The sequence below is a fragment of the Chaetura pelagica genome, unplaced genomic scaffold (genome assembly GCF_000747805.2).
Source record: "Chaetura pelagica isolate M959 unplaced genomic scaffold, ChaPel_1.0 scaffold109, whole genome shotgun sequence".
Lineage (NCBI taxonomy): Eukaryota > Metazoa > Chordata > Aves > Apodiformes > Apodidae > Chaetura > Chaetura pelagica.
Genome location: NW_009970725.1, coordinates 1,461,713 through 1,481,764, shown reverse-complemented (window position 1 = coordinate 1,481,764; position 20,052 = coordinate 1,461,713). Strand labels below are relative to the sequence as shown.

The 20,052-nt window shown below is 37.3% G+C and overlaps 1 protein-coding gene across 1 annotated transcript in view; it reads right to left on the bottom strand.

Annotated features, from left to right (window-relative positions):
• The window catches only part of ST18 (suppression of tumorigenicity 18, zinc finger), a 168,495-nt gene extending 161,775 nt beyond the window's left edge, over window positions 1-6,720 (bottom strand). Inside the window, exons 1-2 of the mRNA XM_010006810.1 lie at window positions 6,682-6,720; window positions 6,244-6,379 (exon numbers count right to left, since the gene is read on the bottom strand). Of these exons, the coding sequence (XP_010005112.1) occupies window positions 6,244-6,379; window positions 6,682-6,720 (175 nt within the window). The remainder of the gene's footprint in view (window positions 1-6,243; window positions 6,380-6,681) is intronic.
• Between the last annotated feature and the right edge of the window lie 13,332 nt (window positions 6,721-20,052).

Here is a 20,052-nt window from a genome sequence, read left to right as displayed (position 1 = left end):
CCCCCCCCACCCCTGCCCCTTCCCCACAGGCATCTCTTCTCCAGGTTAAACAAGCCCTACTTTCATGGAGTCTCTTCAGAGGGCATATGCTTCTGCCTTCAACCATCTTGGTAGCTCCTCACTGAGCTTGCTCCAAGTGATCAGCATCTCTCTAGTATGGGGGGACCCAGATCTGGATGCAGTGTTCTTTCTAGATGTGGCCTTATTAGTACCAAATAAAGGGAAACAACAGCTTCCTTTGATCTACTAGCTATTCTGTTGCTGATACAGTCCAGTGCTTTGTTAGCCTTAACACTGTCAGCATACAATGTTTAACCTGCTGTCCACCAAGACACTTATGAAGTTATTAAACAGGATGGGTTTCTGACTGTCCCCTGAGGAACTCAGGCATTGAGGCAGAGCATGAACCATTAGCCACTATCCTCTGAGTTTGATGAGCCATTCAGTTTTCTAGTCATCTAGTAGTCCCTCCATCTACTCAGTAAAAATCCTGCTTGAATATGAGGAGGATGTGGGATATTGTGCTGAAAACCTTGCTAAAGTAAAAGGAGATTACACCCCTTGCACCCCTTAACTAAGAATCCGGTCAATCTAGTCGTTTCATCATAGGATGTTACCAGGGTTAGTCAAGAATTAAAATTCATGCTACCTCAAATCACTTTGCAAGAGAACTTGCTATAAAAATACCAGGTATAACCATTCACATTCTCTGTGGTCATCTTTACCACCACCATCAAGCTACAAGAAAATCTTTACTCATACATTTTCTCTGAAGTAGTAAAAATCTGCTAGCAAAATAGAATGTTTTTGGCACATGTGATCACATGAGTAACACTTCTGTAGGAGCAGTACTAGTAACATTATGACTGAGATAATAGATAAAAGATTTCTGGGAGCCAGGTTCATGGGAAAAGACGTGTTTCTGCTTCATGCTATTTAAAACCACAGTTAATATTTTTAAGACTTTTGTCCATATTCAATCTAATTTTAATTAAACATTTTCTTAAGTCTAACATCTTAATTCCTAGGGAAAAAAAAAATAATTATTCTCAATATGAACTTGTTGAGATCATAAAAATAGTGGAATCACCATCCCTGGAGGTACTGAAAAAAAGATGTGTAGATGTGGTGCTTTGGGGTTTAGTTATGACTTAGGTTTAGTTGGCACTCCACAGGGTTAGGTTAATGGCTGTACTTCATGTTCTTAAAGTTTTTTTCCAACCTATAAGATTCTATGATTATAGAAAAAAAACCAACAACAACCAAAAAAAAAACCCAAACAACAAACAAACCAAAAACAACCCAAACAACCATAGATAAAAATTTTCAGGAAAGCAGGTTTCTTTTTCTGGGCCTATATAAAACCCCCAAAGAATTGTCAAAAAATGTAGTAAAATAACATTGCTATTAATTGTATTTTTACAGTCTTGGAAAAACCCAGTGTATACCATTGAATCTGAGATCTGCTCTTAAAGTACAAAAGGCCAAAGTTAAGATTATGTACTTGTTAAATATTTTATATTCTGTGAATTCTTTTCTGAATATCCTCTTGACTAATAACAAGCATATAATATGGAAGGTCTTTCTGATGTATTACAGTTTGTTCACCAAAGAGTTAGTCTGTGTAAGAGACCCAAACATAAGATTCGCTTGTAGAAGAGACTTTCTAAAAACATAAATGTCCTCAGAAATGACTTTGCTTATAAACATAATCATGAATATGTCCTACAAAAACTGTATTAACTTTTATTTATTTCACTGTTAAGGTGCTAGCGTGAATACTGACATCTCAGAAATATGTAGGTATAAGAGAAATCGACTGAGAAATTTTCTATGAAAAGGAAGAGATTTTCAGTTTCTGGAAAGCCTTAACTCCACCTATACCTCAGGTACAACGTTAATATTGTAATTAGTGCTATTCCCACCTGGATACAAACATGCTTAAACAGATACATGCTTAAACAGATCCACAGCTTTACAGTTAAATGACAGATACCTCCATGTCAGGTAAGGCAAAATTTTCAAAGTCACCCCTGTACACACATACAATAAGAATGGAGAAATTTATCTCTGACTTACACAAAGATAAAACCTAGCTACACAGTGGTAGGGTATTTTAACTACACATAGCTACTTGGCAGGGAAGGTTTTTTTAAAAGAACAAACAAATAAATCAAAGACATCAGAAAAGAGGGACAAAATGAGAACATAAAGTTACTATACCTGTAAGAATGCATTAATTTAATATCACAAACAAGAAAATATCAAACATTAATCTACCAAGAGAATGAGTACTTCAGTGATAAGATAGACCTTCTCTTACTTAATAATGAACAGCTCTGAATACAGATAAGAATAACAAACTTCTAGCATAACATTATACTTGACTGAACTACACATTTCCAGCAACATAGTTTTGTTCTCTACATTTTTGGGGTTTATATCCCATATGTTACAGAAAAAAAACAAACACAAAACAAAAAAACAGACTAGATGTTAATGAAATTTAACATGTAAACAAATGTAATTGAAGCAATAGAAACAGTCGAAATTTTGGACTTCAATATTGACTGGCTAAATCCAGAACATTTATTAGTTTAAGGACCTCCTTAACTTCTATTTTTGCACTACTTTTCAGGAAAGACATTTGAGGAGGAGGGTTCCCTCCCAAAAACAGCTAGTGAAGCATATCAGTTACTCTAAGCAGTTCTGCTGTGGCTTAGCAAAACACAATTCCTCACACCTTTTTTAGCTAAAAAAAATAAAAAATAAAAAAATAAAAAAAAAAAGAGAGAACTGTCAAAAAAGCAATAGGAAAATATTATGTGCCAAAATACTACAGACATCAGAAGTATACCTGGGGAAAGAAGTTGGGTTTGACTTTTGGATTCAAGTGTATTTTCTCAAAACACAATCAAAGCCAAGAGTGAAATCAGTACTAGAAATTGTTCCTCCACTTCCCTTCAAATCAAGAAGAATGGAACTGAACTGAATGGAATTGAATCCAAGCCTTTGGTAATTTGGACTCAAAATGGAAATTGTCATTTAACATGCTACCAACTCTTATGTCATGGACCCCGTGTTATGAAAGAAATGAGATTATTTCTGTGTTTCCTCTGCCACAGGGGAAAAATAATGTTGAAGCAAGACTGCAGAGCTTTTGGTCGCACCACTGATCCAAACATCGGGATTTCCATTGCCTTTGGCAAAACCTGGCTTCTACACTACATCTATAAAGGTAGATCTTTTGCAAGATCTCTGATGTGATGTTACAGAGAGAAAAGCATGGAAAAACAACAGACCAAACATCAGATATGCAACCTCAGTTTATGCCACCTCTGTCTTCTTCCTACCTCAGTTTATACTGTTGAGAGCTGTTAGTTATCAGGGAATCCCTTCCCTGCAGCCCTCTGAGCTGCATTCACACTTACACTGTCTGACTCTAATGGCACACCACATAAATGCTTGTGAGAAAGAGTTATGGAGTTTCTGCCTAGTACTTATCACTTTTACGTGCATGATAAAGCACATAAAAAGAAGCTACAGTTTCCAGTGCCTCCATAATCAGTTTGAAGAAAAGCATGAAAGGTAAGCAGAACAAGTTAAGGGGATTTTCAAGTTTTCCCCATTGGATAGTTCTGTTTTCTCTGCATATACTGGGAAATTTCTCCCAAAGCTTACAGACAGCAGATGTAAGTCAGTGTTGAAATCAAAACAGAACATACCATCTTATCTGGTGACAATTTTTTTGACAACTCTTTAATATTCAACAATTACAATTTCATAGCAAGATAGTTTTCAAAGTACTTAGTTTAAGTGCAAGGAATGAGAATTGGGGCAGGCAGGTTGTTCTTTCTAGATTCACAGACAGCAGCTTGAACAGAAGCTTTTTAGAAATGAGTTTTTACAGCTAATAAATGCTGAAGGACCTTTTCATGCACAGACTGTACGCGGTGATTCTTTTCCTTGCTTTAAATCACAAAAGGAAACCACGAGCAAACAATGGCTTTAAAAAGTGAAACAAAAGATAATTCAACTTTATATACAGAGTCTGTCTGCTTCTCTCTCTCTCTCTCTGTATATATGTGTATACACCCAAAGAAATCACCTTTAAAATGACACTTAATTATAATTATCCAAAACTGTTATGTAAAATGAGAAAAATTCTTTTATTACTTTACTTCAATATGTGAACATTTGGTTTCTAAAAGTTATCCTATTTTTTTCAACATAGCCATCAGCTAGATGTGTTTTTTACTGCAATATATGTAATACATATTACAGACTGTTTCCAAAAAACAAGAGTTTCAGCATTAGTCTGCAAGATATAACGTGCTGCAGAATGCATGTTGTTGCTTAAATTACTCTGTTTAAGCAGTTTTTAATCATCATATTACCCCAACTATTTTTATCTTTTGAAGAGTACAGGAATATTTACTGTAAGCCACTGTAAGCCTTTACCACATTTTAAAGGAAAAGTTAAAGAGTTAAAGTAGAGCATAAATGCACAAAGCTTTGGCTCTCCACTTCCATTTCAGCGCTCTGCACTGACCTCTACTGGTTTATCTATCACAGCTTTCATAAATATTAAATGGCTTTTATTGAATTTTTGCCCTCTCATTCAAATTTAGGGGATAAGGCAAACTGTGACCTGCCAGCTGATTGAAGATCAAAAAGCTACCAGGCCTCCAACTATTGGTGGCAGTTTACCTAAAGTGGGTGAGACACTATGAAAAATCATCAGTTAAAAAAGCCCTAATAGTTTATATACAGCAGTAGAAAGATTAAAATCAGACAACTCCATCTTAATACTTCAGAAGAATTCTCTGACTGAATAATGTATGACATTTATTTAACTGCTGTCTCATCTCTGCATCATTAGCTGTTTGGTATACACTGTACGATAACCAGCATCTGACCCAGGATGAGGAGCAGAGGTATTACTGCTCATAAATACCAGAGTTGTGCATATAAATTAATCATCTACAGTCATCCCCATTTGACACACCTCTGTTTCAGAGAACATGCTTCTCTCTGTAAGTTTTCTCAGAAGAAATATTTGCTCTAATTAGAAAAGAGCTGACAACTTATGTATGGTACATGCCAGTGGATCAAAGTAAAGAAGCAAGTTTGACACTATGAAAGTACAACTGTAAATGCTTTGTCAAATTCAAGTCATTACCCTGCCTTACTAGGAGCCATGACATGCTCATTGCATTTTAATACTACTAAATGAAGTTCTACCTATCCACTTTCTAACTGATCACAAGGAAAAAAACAAATTTTTAGCTCTTTATGTGCCTTAAAGTAAAGACCAACTCCAGTTAGTCATAAGTAAATGAGTAAACTTTTCTATCCTCATTTACCGAAGAACACTTTCATTGTCAGCAGCACTCAAAACTTCCCAATTTTAAAGGCCTATTTGTTTGGCAAGTCTTTAACTATGAATAACTTAGAGTGAGAACTTAGTTTCTTCTCACTGTTCCAGCCATTACTCCGAAGAGTTTTCATTTTTGCCTTTTTTTTTTTTTTTTTTTCTGTAAGTCACCTGTACTGGCTGGAAAATAACAATTGTTGACTACAAAAACAATGAAGCTTTGTTATTATGTTGGTGTACATAGTAAAGCAGATCACATATTGTTAATTCCATTTCAGAGCAGCAAGATGCCTATTCTTTATGCAGATATTTCATGCAATAATGCATTCTTTTCTCATTTTTCATAGAAAACTTCTGTAGATTGTGAATATAAACAAATCACTCAGCTCATTCAGCATAAATCTGTAACATTTTTATGCTGTATAAATAAATATCTAAACTACATCTGAGTGGGTTTTAAAAAAATCATCTCCCCCTGATTTTTTGAACAGTCAGAGTTCTCTCTCTTCTTTTGCCCCTGCTGCACCTTGCACCACTACCTCCTAAACCTGTCAGTGCTGAGACTCACAAGCTCCACACTGAGGAAGCCCTGCAGAGCTGCTGACCAGCAGGCCTTTCCCCACTCCTCCCATCCCCCACCTGGGGAAAGAGGGTCCAGGTTGCCCCAAACCAGGAGCTGCAATCCCCCGGCACTGACCAGCAGAGGAAGGGGAGGGAGTGCTCACGCTGCCCCACAGGCACCTCTGCTCCTCATCCAAGCAAAACTACAGGTAGTGGCCCCAGTCTGAATGCATGCGGTGAAAACCCACACCTCATCATGCCCAGAAAATGCACTGATGCTGGTCTGGTGGTTTTTTCCTTCTTACCTTTACCTGGTGATTGTGTACAGGTGTCCAGAAGGTCGCTGTCTCCTGGCTGTGCTGGGTTTGCCTCCACTCCGATTCTTGCACTGCTGCTTCTAGGACTTGGATGAACAACAGGATCTGAGCTGCTTATTCTGTTCTGTGTTAGAAAGAAAACATCTTGATGTTCTGTCACTAGAACTGGGCCTTTCCTCCACACACTACAGCAAGCACATAAACATTCTGCAATTTGCAAATCAGCACCTTTTTCCATGAGTGGGAAACATAAAATCTTATTAAGACTTCCTACAACTTATGAAGGAGTGAAAGATACTGCTTTCCATTGATCAAGGTGTTTACTGGATCACTGTGAAACCACCTTTCTAAGAGGTATTTTAGAGCAGTACTTTTGGTCAGCTCTGTGCAAAATATTCCCCAACAGCCCCAGTAACTTTTTCTTACCTCTGGTATTCCAGTGAGGTCACATTCTGTTAAAAACATCCTGTCAAGCTTGGTACAAAAGGGCTCCAAAGAATCAGAATGCAGAAGCTATGCAGCTTGCTGACTAACTTTGCTCTGTGTTATTTACCAACCACACAAAGAAAATGCTGTCTATTCAAAACACAGTTCAAAACTCTCTTCACAGAAAGTGAGTGAACAAACAGTCCCATGTCCGATGCTGTAGTCACATCTCCCATGAGGCCCGGTGATAGCTCTGGGGCATGGGACGGAGTGACACCACCAGCAGTCACTACAAGGCACTTTTGTAAACAAGTTGTGTGTGTGTGCAGAGGAGGAGGCGGGTGTTACTTTTTCTCTGTCTCAACATTAAGCGACATTTGCTTTATCATCTCAGAACTTCAGTCTTAATCTACTGGGTGCATTTGCTCTAGTATTCGCATGACTTTTTCCTCACCTTTGTTTTCTCCCAGAAGGGATCTGAAGGGAACATCAGGAATTAGTGAAGGATCTAGATTTGGAACCCTGGAGCCAGGTTAATCAGCAGAAGCTAATTCTTCCAGACCCATCACAGAAACAGACAAAGAAACTCAGTGCCTTAACATAGTTCACACCAAGCAAAATTTAAAGACTAAAGGGAAGTCTTCTGCTTTGGTTCATAGAAGAAATATGCCTCAGTTATAAAAGCCATACTTAAGTTTCAAGTGTTAAATATTTCCCAGATTCGAAGAGGAAATTCTGACCCAACTTTATGACTTTGCCTCATTATACAACTGGATTCTTAAAACAATTCTGGATTACTCTGAAAATCAGAGAAACTTTAGATTTTGCATTTCAGTTCAGTAATTTCAAGTATTCCTAAAATCATAAACCCTCTCTGTCCACTTTCATGATTTTAAACCCATCTATTTTTTGAACACTCTAACTCTACCTAAACACAAAGCCACACCATAGCAGAGAAGCAGAACTTCCTTCAGCTCCCGATGAGAAGTACCATATAGACCTAGTGCTTCCAATACTAGCCCCTGCCCTCCACTCACACTCAACCAGTCTGGTGCTCTTTCTTTATGCTGACTATAAATCACAGACAACAACTATTCCAGATGTGGAACGATGAAAAATTGTTCTCGTTGATCTGTTTGTAATTTCTGTCTTTAACTGTCAGACCAGCATTGGAATCTTGTTTCTGCCATCCAATCCAAACCATCCTTCTTTCTTATCTACATGGCAGTCATTGCCATGCTCACATTTTATTTTTTTTTACAACTTCCTAGTAAATATTTTTCTTATCCTTTCAAAGGTCTAAAAGACAGGTGTTATAAAACAGCTGTCGTGTATGTTTGTGAGAGGACAATGTGAGACATAGTGACATTATGTTGTAAAATAAACACTAGTCTGTTTTCCATTTGGTGGGGTCTGGTTCTGTAGCTTAATGTGTGTTCTGATCTCATCCCAAGTGAAATGCCTTTAGAATTATTTACAAGTTTGTGAACTAGGTTATTCCAAGTCTCTATTCTAGGAATAGAGACTATTTGTGTCCAGGTAGGACACAAAGGGCATTCAACTGCTGATATACTTTAACAGCTGAGTGATTCATGACAATAATTGGGTGACAAAAGGCCAGCTTTAAAAAATGTAAAATTTTAAAAATTTAAAATTGTAAAACTGTAAAATTTGTCTCGAATCACACAAACCCTTAAACTACCTAGCTACACTTATTTTATCAGCACTTGAAAATAATTACTTTAAAATATGAATGGTGAATGATCATGCAAGTAGAATTTTCTACATATCTCTTAGGATTTTTAGGAAAAGAAATATTACTTCTCAGTACCCAACAAATACCCAGTCTTTGGTCAGAGTCTACAGTTGTGCCTTGTCAAGCAGTACCATTCTTCAAAAGTAATAATTTACTTATATGCATATGTTCACTTCTCCATGACAGCTAAAGATACTACAACTGTTATTGTTGCTTTTTAATGTAGATATTGAAAAGCACTGGAACCAATAAGAAGTTGTCCACTGATCTCTGTATACTTGATTTCTTTTATTATTTTTAATTATTTACATTATATGCTCTTGCCTCATTAATATTAGTAACATTATAGAACAGTATACAAATATTCCTAATAACCTCACTGTTCCACTTAATTATCCATATCTCAGGAACACATTCCATGCATACTAAAATACTGCCACATATTTATAGTAGGTTAGTTATTTTCACCATGAGATCAGAAAGCTTACAATCCATGTTTTATGGACTGGGAAGACCTCAGTTAAGTTTCCCTCTTAAGCCTTTTCTGAGCTCCAGTACCTATTTTTAACAGGTCAGAACCAGCACACAGAAGGCTGTACACAAGAGCAAGGTCTACAACAAATTAAGCCTAAGTGCAAATATCTGACATTTTCTCTTCTTGATTACTCACCCTATAACTAGATTTTGAAAGGTACATCTTGCTTTTATAAGGAAATCTACTGAACTTTGTAAGTTAAAGCAGTCTAGCATTTTAAAATTGGGTTCAGAACATACTACTTTTCCATGCTATTATAAGAGAAAGTGATAAGCCTTTTTTTTTTTTTTCATTAAAATCAACAATGTCATTGCAAAAAGAGCAAAAAAGTGTAAATGTCATAAAGGCAGTTTCTTGTTCTCTTTTGTGTGTGCTGTGGGTACATATCTGTTTTGGAGGCTTTGATATGCCTGATATTACATGTGTTATAAGTTTTTTTGTCATTTGCAACCTCACATTCCATGTCTTACCTGCAACATTGCATTCATCAAAGAGCACCCATTAGGCACTGTTCTTCTTTAGGAGCCTGACTGCAGATGTACACCTCTCCCTCAGCTTTCTGAGGTCTGGACTGTCAGTGGCTCCGTTCAACTTAACAAGGAGTGTCAGATTGTTTTACTTTTAAGTCTCAAAACTGAGACAGCCAAGTCAAGCTCAGTCTCAGAAGTTCCTCCCATCTTCCTCTTGCAATCTATTAATTCTTTAATAATACCAACAGAAGTCTCTATATTTGCTATATATTTGCTCTATATTTGAGTAGAAAGTAAGAAAGAAACAAGCAAAATGCTTTTTCTGGATCTTCACAAAATATACCCAGAACTTTAAAAATCCCAAATCTAAATGCACAAAAAAAGCCCCCAGGCAAGCCATGAAAAAACATATAGTTAAGTGTCTCACAACTTCAGGAGCAATGCTGGATATCAAGCCATCACATGCTCACATCAGGTCGTTTCAAAAAAAGAAAAAAAAAAATAATTTAAAAAATCCTATGCTTCCTTCTTTTCATGTAATTCCTGAGTTACAGTTGGGGGTGACGCTACAGAGGGGTGGGGGGAAGTGAGGTGAATTTGAAACAGATAAAAGCTGGGTAAACCACTCCAGTAGTCAGGCTCATGCAAAAGTACTTAACCAGAAACAAATGCTGCTGATGCTTTTGTTCTGGTCTTTCACTGAAGCTTATTCTGGCCGTCTGATGTGCCTCCTATAGGTTGGCTCTGCCAAACAACTGTGCATGTGCTCACAGTCCCAACTGTGAGCACCACATTTATTTATTTATTTTCAAACCAAATAAACTCTTAATGGCTTAACATAAAACATTTGGATTTTTTTTTTTTTTTTTGATGCACACTAAATAATAAAAGAGCCAGAAGCACAATAGGCCATAAGGGAATGAAAGGGATGATTGTTCAAAGCCCGATTGAAAGGTTTGTTGCTTTATTTATATATTTTTTAACAACACAATTTCAACGCCTTTTAAAGAAGACTCCTCCTCTCCAGTTGCCTGCCAAGATAGTACTTAGCTGAGGGAGGGAGTGGCTGGTCTTTAAAAGATGATGGTATCTATTAGAGAGTGAGGGAAAAAAGAGATATATAAAAACGTTTTTCCAAAAATGATTGTCCAGAAGGGCCAATGAAAAGAAACAAAAGGCATGAGATGAGAATTAAATGGAAAGAAGATGGGAATATTAAAACAGAGAGCACTGAGAGAAGATATTTTTAAAGCAAAACAGTTCTGTGAAAGTCCTTTTAGTTATTTTATTATACTAACCATGCTTTATAGTTAGGCACATGTCAGGTAGTCTCTGTGAGGCACTTCATAAAAATTTACTCCGACAGCCCCCTCTCATGAGGCAGATGAGGGGAAGAGACCCATCAATAGGCACAGGCCAGGTTGTACAGCTGGTTTTCAAAGAAGACCAGAAAACTCTTTAACAGCACATCATGTTACAAAGCAACAGGCACAGAAAAGTTATTTGTCCCCCTCAGTGTGTTGTGTTATATCACTGCAGGTATTTAGTGACTTGTCTGGGTGGAAGATGTGTCAAGTGTGGTTGAACTATCTGGAGTCAAAGCTGAGGTCTGTGTTCTTCTCTTAGAAGCAAATATTAAAGTCTAGTTCTCACTCTTAGGAAAATTCCTCTACAATGCTTCTCTTGCTCGGGGGCCTGTTCCTTCAAAATGCTGTCAGGGATCACCATCACAAATGTGATCACAAACCCCAGAAAACTTGTGCAAAGCCAAATAAAAGCTGCCAAACAAGGTTCTGTGTTGGCACTAGGGAGCCAGTGCAATTGCATGTCTTTGTATGTCCATTGACTAGTATGTCCATGGTGACCTCTGTTGCTAGAGGGTTATCTGTAGTTTGACCTGGCCAGAGTTTTTCCACTCTTTGAAATTACATATCTCTCTTTTGGGTATGAGAACTCTCCTGTGCAGTTGAGGAGTGAGTGTGAAGAGCTCTGCCTTTCCTGGTGGACTATGATCAGCTACATCAGCTTGCACTATCAGCCGTTGGACCGTGAGGCAGCCTACATCACAGAAGTGATGCAGAAGACTTTGATACTTCCCACCTGGTAAGAGCAAGAAAGAAATTACTTCAAGAGGATATTTTCAGTGTAGCTTGGCTGCAACAACAAAAAAACAACCCTCCTGGGGACAGCTCTATAAGAAACACCATGGTTTCAGTACTGAAATTTCATCCTGTGAAACTAAAGGTAACTTTCATTTTCATTTGTATGTTTCTGATATGAAACACCTGCTTCAGTGAAAATCTCCAAATAAACTCTGCTGAATACATTTCAGGGACTCTTGGGTTCTCAAAATGAGTCACTAACCTTAGCATAAATGCTCTAGATTAAGGTGTAGTTTCTTTGGAGATTACCCTTTTCCTCTGTGTTGTACAATACCTCTTTCTGCATGACATGGCTTTGAAGCTGCTAGAACACTGACTTGCAGTTCTTAGATCAAACTATGGCAAATTCCAAAGCTAGCATCTTATTCTAGTAATACAGTTTACTGAGATCCATTATCAGATTTAACACCTGGAGCCAAACAGTGTAATTTTTCCTAAAGGCATCTATGAAAAGGCCTGAAATAACCCAAGGTTACATATCTTAGATTAAATTAACAGACTTCTACTAAAAAGGATAGTTCTTGTACACCAGAGTCCCATAAAATTTTCCTTTCTGCATTATGCTTTTTTGTTGTGAAACTGACTAAAATGTGATATATTCTGTGAGGCCAAGCAACTCTTTGTGCAATCTATCAAAATTACTGAAAAGAGAAGAAAGCAAAACTGTGTCCAGCAGAAAGTACAGAAAGACTTTAGGTACCTAAAGGAACTTTAAAGGTACTTTTTATGAAACATTGCCAGGACACCACAATTTCTCTTTACCAGCCTGAAAGGACTAGGGGATCCTTGCTGCCTGAAGCAGCTGAGACCTTTGTTTCTTGATGACTGGTAAAAAAGAATCCCAGCACTGCATGCCTCACCAGTGTCACAGAGCAGAAGGGGCACATAGGTCCCTCTCTTTGGATGGGGCATACTCCCCATCCAAGCACTGACTCTGCTTTTGAGACTTAGAAATACTACACCTGAACAGACTACAGCAATGACTGCAGTCATGGTGACTGCAGTCATGGTGACTGCAGTCATGGTGACTGCAGTCATGGTGACTGCAGTCATGGTGACTGCAGTCATGGTGACTGCAGTCATGGTGACTGCAGTCATGGGCACCAGCCTCTTAGAAGAGAGGATAAAAATTGCTATATTTCACAGCTATAAAGATCCACTCATCACTGGTGCTTCAGCATGCTTTAAAATGCAAGGTTATGTGTGACACACAGGACATGGTTTTTCCTTTAATTTCCAGGTAGGCTGCTTAAACGTATGTCTCCGATCAATTCTGTGAGTGGAGTGTTCATAGTGAAGATGTTCAATTCAGGAATCCTCATAAAAAAAAAAACAAACAACAAACCAACAGTTTGCTTGAATTAGTTATAACCTAATTAAACAATATGAGAACTACATTTTGAAGTGCCATTAACAGAAGAGATCATCTTGCCATGGGTAATCAGAAGAGTCCCTAAGCATGAAGGGGCCAACACCCGACTCACTAAATATACAGAAGAGTCTCGTGAGTTTTGCAAAACTCTGAGCAGTGAGGGTGATGCTAAAGGGAAAGACATCGCCCGCACGTCTCAGAAGAGCTTGAGCTGCCACCCAGTGGAGGCAGTTATCAATTTTGTACTAATTCAGCGTGGCAGCCACAGTAGAAGAGCCAGTTCTGTAGTTGTTCAAATAATAATAGAAAAAACAATGCCTTAATGGAGTTACTGTGTCTTGCACACTAGTTATTCTGGATTGACATCTTCCATCTAGAAATTCAAGTGGGGCTTTTTAAAGTGCTAACCCAACACCTCAGAGCCAGACTGAAATTTTGTTTTGTGTAGCTGCAGTAATCATTTCAGTAGGACAAAACTAGACTGATGGTTGAATAAACTTCCTAATCAAATAAGGTAAATATACTTGTTAGATTATTGTTTCAGCTATAATATAAATTTTTGACTACAGTTTCTGTGGCAGTCTTATGGTATTTATGACCAAACAGAATCACAACTCTTGCACTGAAGGGTTCACTTGCAATGTAATTTCACTAGAAAAAAATGCCTTATGGAAATATTCAGCAAGAAGAGAGGACAGTCCTATAAAACATCTAGATCAGAATTGAAGTACTGCCAGGAGAGATGAAAATAAATCTTATCATTATGTATTAACAATTAAAGAAAAATTAGGCACAGTTCAAAATCTGGACTGACTTAACTTTTTTATGGATCTGTCTCTCTGTGCCCACCTGGCACACTGCCTTCCTCTGACAGCTAGCATAAGGCCATTTTCTTTTTACTCCTATTTTACTGTATTTCAAATAGTATGTCAAAATCCTTGTGTACAAGAACCAGAAAGTAGAACTTACCAGGGACATAATAAAAGAAAGTAGCCTATTATCAAGCTGCAAATGGGGACAAACTGGGGACAAAAAAATCACTATATTTTTTTCTACTGAAGACAAACTAAAATGTTTTATTTCAATTTATATTTTGTGATCTCATAATCAAAATGTTTTTTCGCACATAATCTACAGACGGAAATAAGTTGTCATGAGAATGCTTATAACAACTTCTGAGTATTTAGGCTTACAGAAGCCCTGAGATAATGATAATATCCTCAGAGAAGGAGAGTTCTGATCCCTAAAACCCCTAAACTGCTCACAGTGTAACTCACACCTAAGTCCATGGTCTCATGCTAACTTAGATATTATACTTCTGGTAATGTGGAATTTCTTTCCCCTTGTTTGACAAGTGTGCCAATCCTTTATGTATTACTGCAAATATTATTTTCCTTGCAGGCATTAGTCTTGGTTTCAAAACTCCCCTTATATGACTTAAAGCAAGTGGTGCTTAGATTCTGGAAATGCCTTCAACTACCAGACTAGGAATCCTATACTTGCTCTTTAGCAGACTCCTCTGTTAAAAGTTATGCTACTTATGAGAGTTGTTCACTAGACAAGATGACATTTGTCTGCTTTGTGGTTGTATGGTTGAGGCATTCATCTGGGACACCAAAAATTCAAACTCCTCTCTGCTGGAATAAGACAGAAGAGTGTTTTGAAGATCATAACTCGTTTTCTTAGGGGATATCCCTTATCTCACATAGGTAAAAAGACCCAAACATTATAAGGCCAGAAAACATTCTCTAGAGCATCTTTTCTGGGTCAGGTTAGAGCATACGAGGACATGTCTTTTCTCAGGTTAAGAGAACAAATGAGTCTGAGCCCCTAGGACTGCAGCTAGACAAACAGAGATAAAAACTCTTTGACTTAAAGGCATTTTTCCTTGCTTACTGTGTTGTTTCTAAAATCTGGAACAAAACAGCACCCCACAGACTCTGGCATTTGAAACAGGGGACTAAAACTCTGTGACTGGACTGGCCACTCTGGATATGTTGTTACTCTGTCCTAATCACTGACCTACAAGGACAGATTATTTAGGGATCTAAGACTTTGCTGCTGATGAATCCTGTGCAATGATCAAACTCATGTTTGAAGGATAAGTCTGTGCCTTCACTTCCTTCTGAACTATATACTTCCTGGTTGCACAACAGCTGCAATTGACTTGGCACTTGCAAACATTTTATTACCTTTCAGCATTCTTTATATTCAACTGCACAGCAGTGATTTCTTAAGACCTGTTTTGTTTGGGTGTTTTTTGTTTGTTTTCCTTGGTTTTGTTTGTTTTTCTTTCCCCCGCCCAAAGGCAGGTAATGCTTAAAGGAGCTCACTTCGAACAGAGACATGTATATTCCTTTTTGCCTTTACTGAGCTTTGTGTTCTTCTCGTTATTCTCATTCATTTTATGTTATTCTCATTAAAATAAAACAAAAAAAAATATTTAACAAGAAAAAAACCAACCTATTTTGAAGGGGTTTTATTAGCTATCTGAGATGGATTGTTTATTTGAAGCCTTAACACACCCTGCTGCAGGTGCGGAACACAGGCACCTGACTTGGTATTCGATAGAACAACCTTAGAAACAGAAATCCTGGGAGGAACATTGCAGGGACATTAGAATAAGCTGCATACAAATCACCTTGGTCCAGAAACAGAATGTCAGGGTTTTTCACTCTTCCTTCTGTGACAAAATTGAGGTCTTCATATTAATTGGACCTTAAAAGCTGGGACTGAATACAATGCAAGAAAACAAAAAGCTCAAAGTTACCTTTGTTAATCATAGCCTCATAGAACAATTAGGGTTGGAAGGGACCTTAAAGATGATTGAATTCCAACACCCTTGCATGGGCAGGGTCACCTCCCACTAGATCAGGTTGCTCAAAGCTCCATCCAACCTGGCCTTGAACATTTTCAGTGAGGGGATCTCCACAGGTTCTCTGGGCAACTTGTTTCAGTGTCTCATCACCCTCCTAGAGAAGAATTTATCCCTAATATCGAATATAAATCTTCCCTCTTCGAGTTTAAAGACACTGGCCCTTACCCTCTCACTACAAGCACTTGTAAAATGTCCCTTCCCGGCTTTCCTGTAGTCCTCTTTTTCCAGTGGTTGTTTAACAGCTACGGTCAAAATATTTTAATGCCACAAGAGGGAGACACAGGCACATCATTTCTTCATTAAAAATGAAGCAAAAGCCTTAAAATCCTGCAACTTGAATTTTCCTGGAAGGTTGTTTAACTCATTTGCTCTCTCATGCACACAGTATCAATTATCTTAGCGAAGAGGCATAGAGGAGTTTTTACTGTGCACCAGCAAATTATAGAACACAGAACTAAAATTTAGTGACATTCTATTTTCACTGAAGTACAAGGAAGGAAACATGCAAAAAATTCTAAGTAACATTTAAAGGTTATACTATAAAAGCTGAACTTCTAAGATTTTCTAAGAAGAATTTGCCCTAGAAATGTAGACTTGGAAAAGATTACTTAGTTCCCATTAAACTGATCTTGCTATTATATAAACTAGATTGGTTCTGGGACCATTATTTTATTTTAGCAATAAGGCAAAGCATTTCAAACGGCCATGGCAAGAAAGAATGGTTCTAGAACCATAAGATAAAAGAAAAACAGTTAAATGGATGCTGCTGTTTTGTATTAACGTAGCTATCACATTTCATAATTAATCATTTGTACAAAAATTTATGTTACTAGTTCCCATTAAACTGATCTTGCTATTATATTTATGTTATTGGCACAACTTAAAATCTTCAAGAGTAGAAAATAAGAACTCATTGTGTATATATCTTTAAATCTGGTTTGGCTAAAGGCAATGTCTGGAAATTCATTTCTCTACCACTTTTCTAGCTGGACTGCTCTGAGCTGCCAGTGAAATGGAATTTAGCATGATTTGTTCTCCAGCACCGTAGTAGATCTTGGTTTTGTTAAATACTTCACAAAATGGTTTAAAAGATGCACTACATGTATTGAAGCATTTGCAAGCACGAGGCAGTGTCATACACTGCAGTAAGGAAACACTGGGGTGTTAGACAGCTGTGTTGACAATAACACATGAATTCAAACATTTCAGCACCGGTACTTGACAAAGGTGGAATAGAGAACCTACTTTTTCTGGCAGCTGTTGAAACTAATATCTATGTAATTCCTAACAATCTTAATGGATTAAAGCACAAGAAAGGAAAGAAAGAAGAATGCAAGACAGAAAGCAGAAAAGATAGAAAGCAAGACTGATAGAAAGCTAATGCAAGTTATTTGGAAACTAATGTAGCTCCTTCCCTGAAGTCATCGCACAGAGCTGAATAATCTAAAAATTATGTAATATTCCCCTGTTCTTCAATAAAATGGTGCCCTCTACAAAAATCAGGACACAGCTAACACTGAACAATGTTTAGCAATTTTATGTTTGGAGACAAAACAAAAGAAATTTGTCTTGTATGTTATTTCAATACAGAACCCCCCTTCATTTTATAGCTTGACTGCAATAGACCTGTGTTTCTTTTAAAATGGACATGAACTCTGGAGTTATTCAGACTGTTCTCAAAGGTCCTAAACATAGTAAGTTTCTCAGTCATGTAAAAGCACTTGTTAATCATGAAATAAATTACCCTCTTGAAAGAAATTATTGCATATTTTTGAGGTATTTCCACAACAAGATTTGTACTGTTATTGCAATACATCTCAAAGAGGCCAGTAACTACTGAAAGATGAAACTAAGTTGCTCAGAGGGTTGAATGACTAGATGTTATGTCTTGATGGAATACATTAAGGGGAAGGGGAGAAAAAAGACAAGCAGTGCAGCTCCATCAAGAACAAATATTGTTTAATGGGAACAGCTGGTTTTGAAAACACCAAAACCACTTTGTTTTGAATTTGAAGCCACTGATGGTAAAACAGTGCACAGAAAAATGCTTTGGTTAAGTTTTCAAGATCCCCATTTGTAATGAAGGCTCTTTATAAACGTGAAATAGTGATGTGATGAGGAAAATTATTTCAGAAAAGCTCTACATTGCTCTTGCAAGCACATACTTACTATGATATTGTACTAAACACAGAAACTGACAAGATAGATCCCTGCAATGGAAACAAAGATGATGTTTATGAAAGTTTGGTAATAAAGTTTCACTTTCTAAACACTAGAGTAGAAACTGCTAATAGTGTTTAGTGTAGTTTAAATAACACTGTAGAAACGCTACAAAGGTGTATAATTCAATGACAATTATAAAGAATCAAAATCAGACTAAAATAGAGAGAGGATAGATGGATTATGACAAAAAGCCCCAAGTTCTTCACAACTTAAACTTCAGTTTAATAAATCTACTCTTCCTATAAGAAGCAAAAAAATAACCCGAAACAAAACAAAGGTTTTTTTAAATTTTATTTTAGATTATAATCTGAGAAAAGCCATGGATGTAAATGTGGTTTTAAGGCCTATAACTAGATATTACAGACAAATTGTATCTGTACTCCCTAACCACTCTTTCATTCGTTTTATTTTTATACTGGTTTACCACAAGGAGCATTCACAGTTACTGCACATCTTAAACACAGCCTCTTTAAGATGAGACAGAAAGCAGTGAGGAACTGTGAATACATAAAAAAGCAGCATTTTTCTGGGAAGAGAAGTCTCATAAGAGACAATATCTTCTGGATAACATAAATCCCCTACTGACCCTAGAAATCCCCATTGTTTGCTTATGAAGAACCCACATTTCTTTCCCTTGGCTGTGATTTCCATGGTGGGTTTTTCTTGGTTTCTCTGATGTTTTTCCAGACCCATGGATTACCCTTAAATAGTGGTCCAATTCACCAGAAAGAGCCATTTCATATTCCTTTCCAGTTTCCTTCCAACCTTCATCAGGTTTACTTCTCATTTAGCACAATCTGTGAGCCTTTCCACACCAGCTGAAGATGCACAAAGGCTGGCATCCTTCAAGGTATAATTAGGAGCTGATGACCCATAAGGTTTCCTTACTGCACCATCGGCATAAGAGGAACTTAATATCAAGTTATTCCCAAGAAACAACCCTGTATGTTCACAGCTGAACACAAGAAATTGATTAGAAAAGTAGAACCATATGAATGCTAAAAAAACGCACTACAAAACCAGAACTTTGAAGGCTGTGCTACCACGTTTATCATAGCTTTTATAAAAATGGTTGCTGCCCAGCTGTACCTGTCTTTTAGACCGAGCATTCCAGGCTTCTGCTGCAGCTGCCATTTGTTTTCTTCCTCTTCCATTGGGCTTGAAGAAAGTTTCCCAGGCCCTCTTCAAAAAGAATCTCTTCAAAATATGTGTCTGAGGGAAGACAAGATCAAATGTAACATTTATAATTCTCACTTTCATCCCAGACTGACAAGTTAAATAATTAATTTTTTCCCAACTCGTGTCTGTTTGGGCCATAACAGTAACTGGTAAAGGGATCTCCATGTATTTAATTCAACCCTAAATCTTTTTCATCTTATTTCCTGCTGCAGCTGGGGGGGGTGGGATGTGGGAGGGCACATCTGACAGCCAGCCAAGGTCAACCCACCACAATTACCATTTCATTTAAGAAAAATGCAGCAGTCAAAATCATAGCAAATCTGCAGTAATATTCCACATGTCCATGAATGTATCTTCTTTTGTCTCAGTATATACATGCATAACAATGCAGAACTTACAGTTTTTTGACCAATCTACTTAGAAAGAGTTTCTGAAATGCTATTTTGAAAGATAGTATTGAGTAACTATCCAAAGCTAACAAATTATCTGAGTAAAACTCTTCAAAAGTTTGATAAATCTAATAACTGGAGGAATGCACATATTCACTGACATGTCAAAACCCCATATAGCTTAGGTGTTCTTACCTACCCATACATTGCACTATAGCCATAATATTTATAACAAAAAAAGTTTTAAAGCAGGATTTATTATATTAATTATACTGAAATACCGCTTCCTCTGGGGAGAATTCCCACAGCTGTTCCTTGGCTACATAGCATTTGTAACACCAGAAGATTCAGCAGGGATATGAGTGTGAGAGGCATGTGCAAATGGAATACCTGAAAAACAGAGCTGC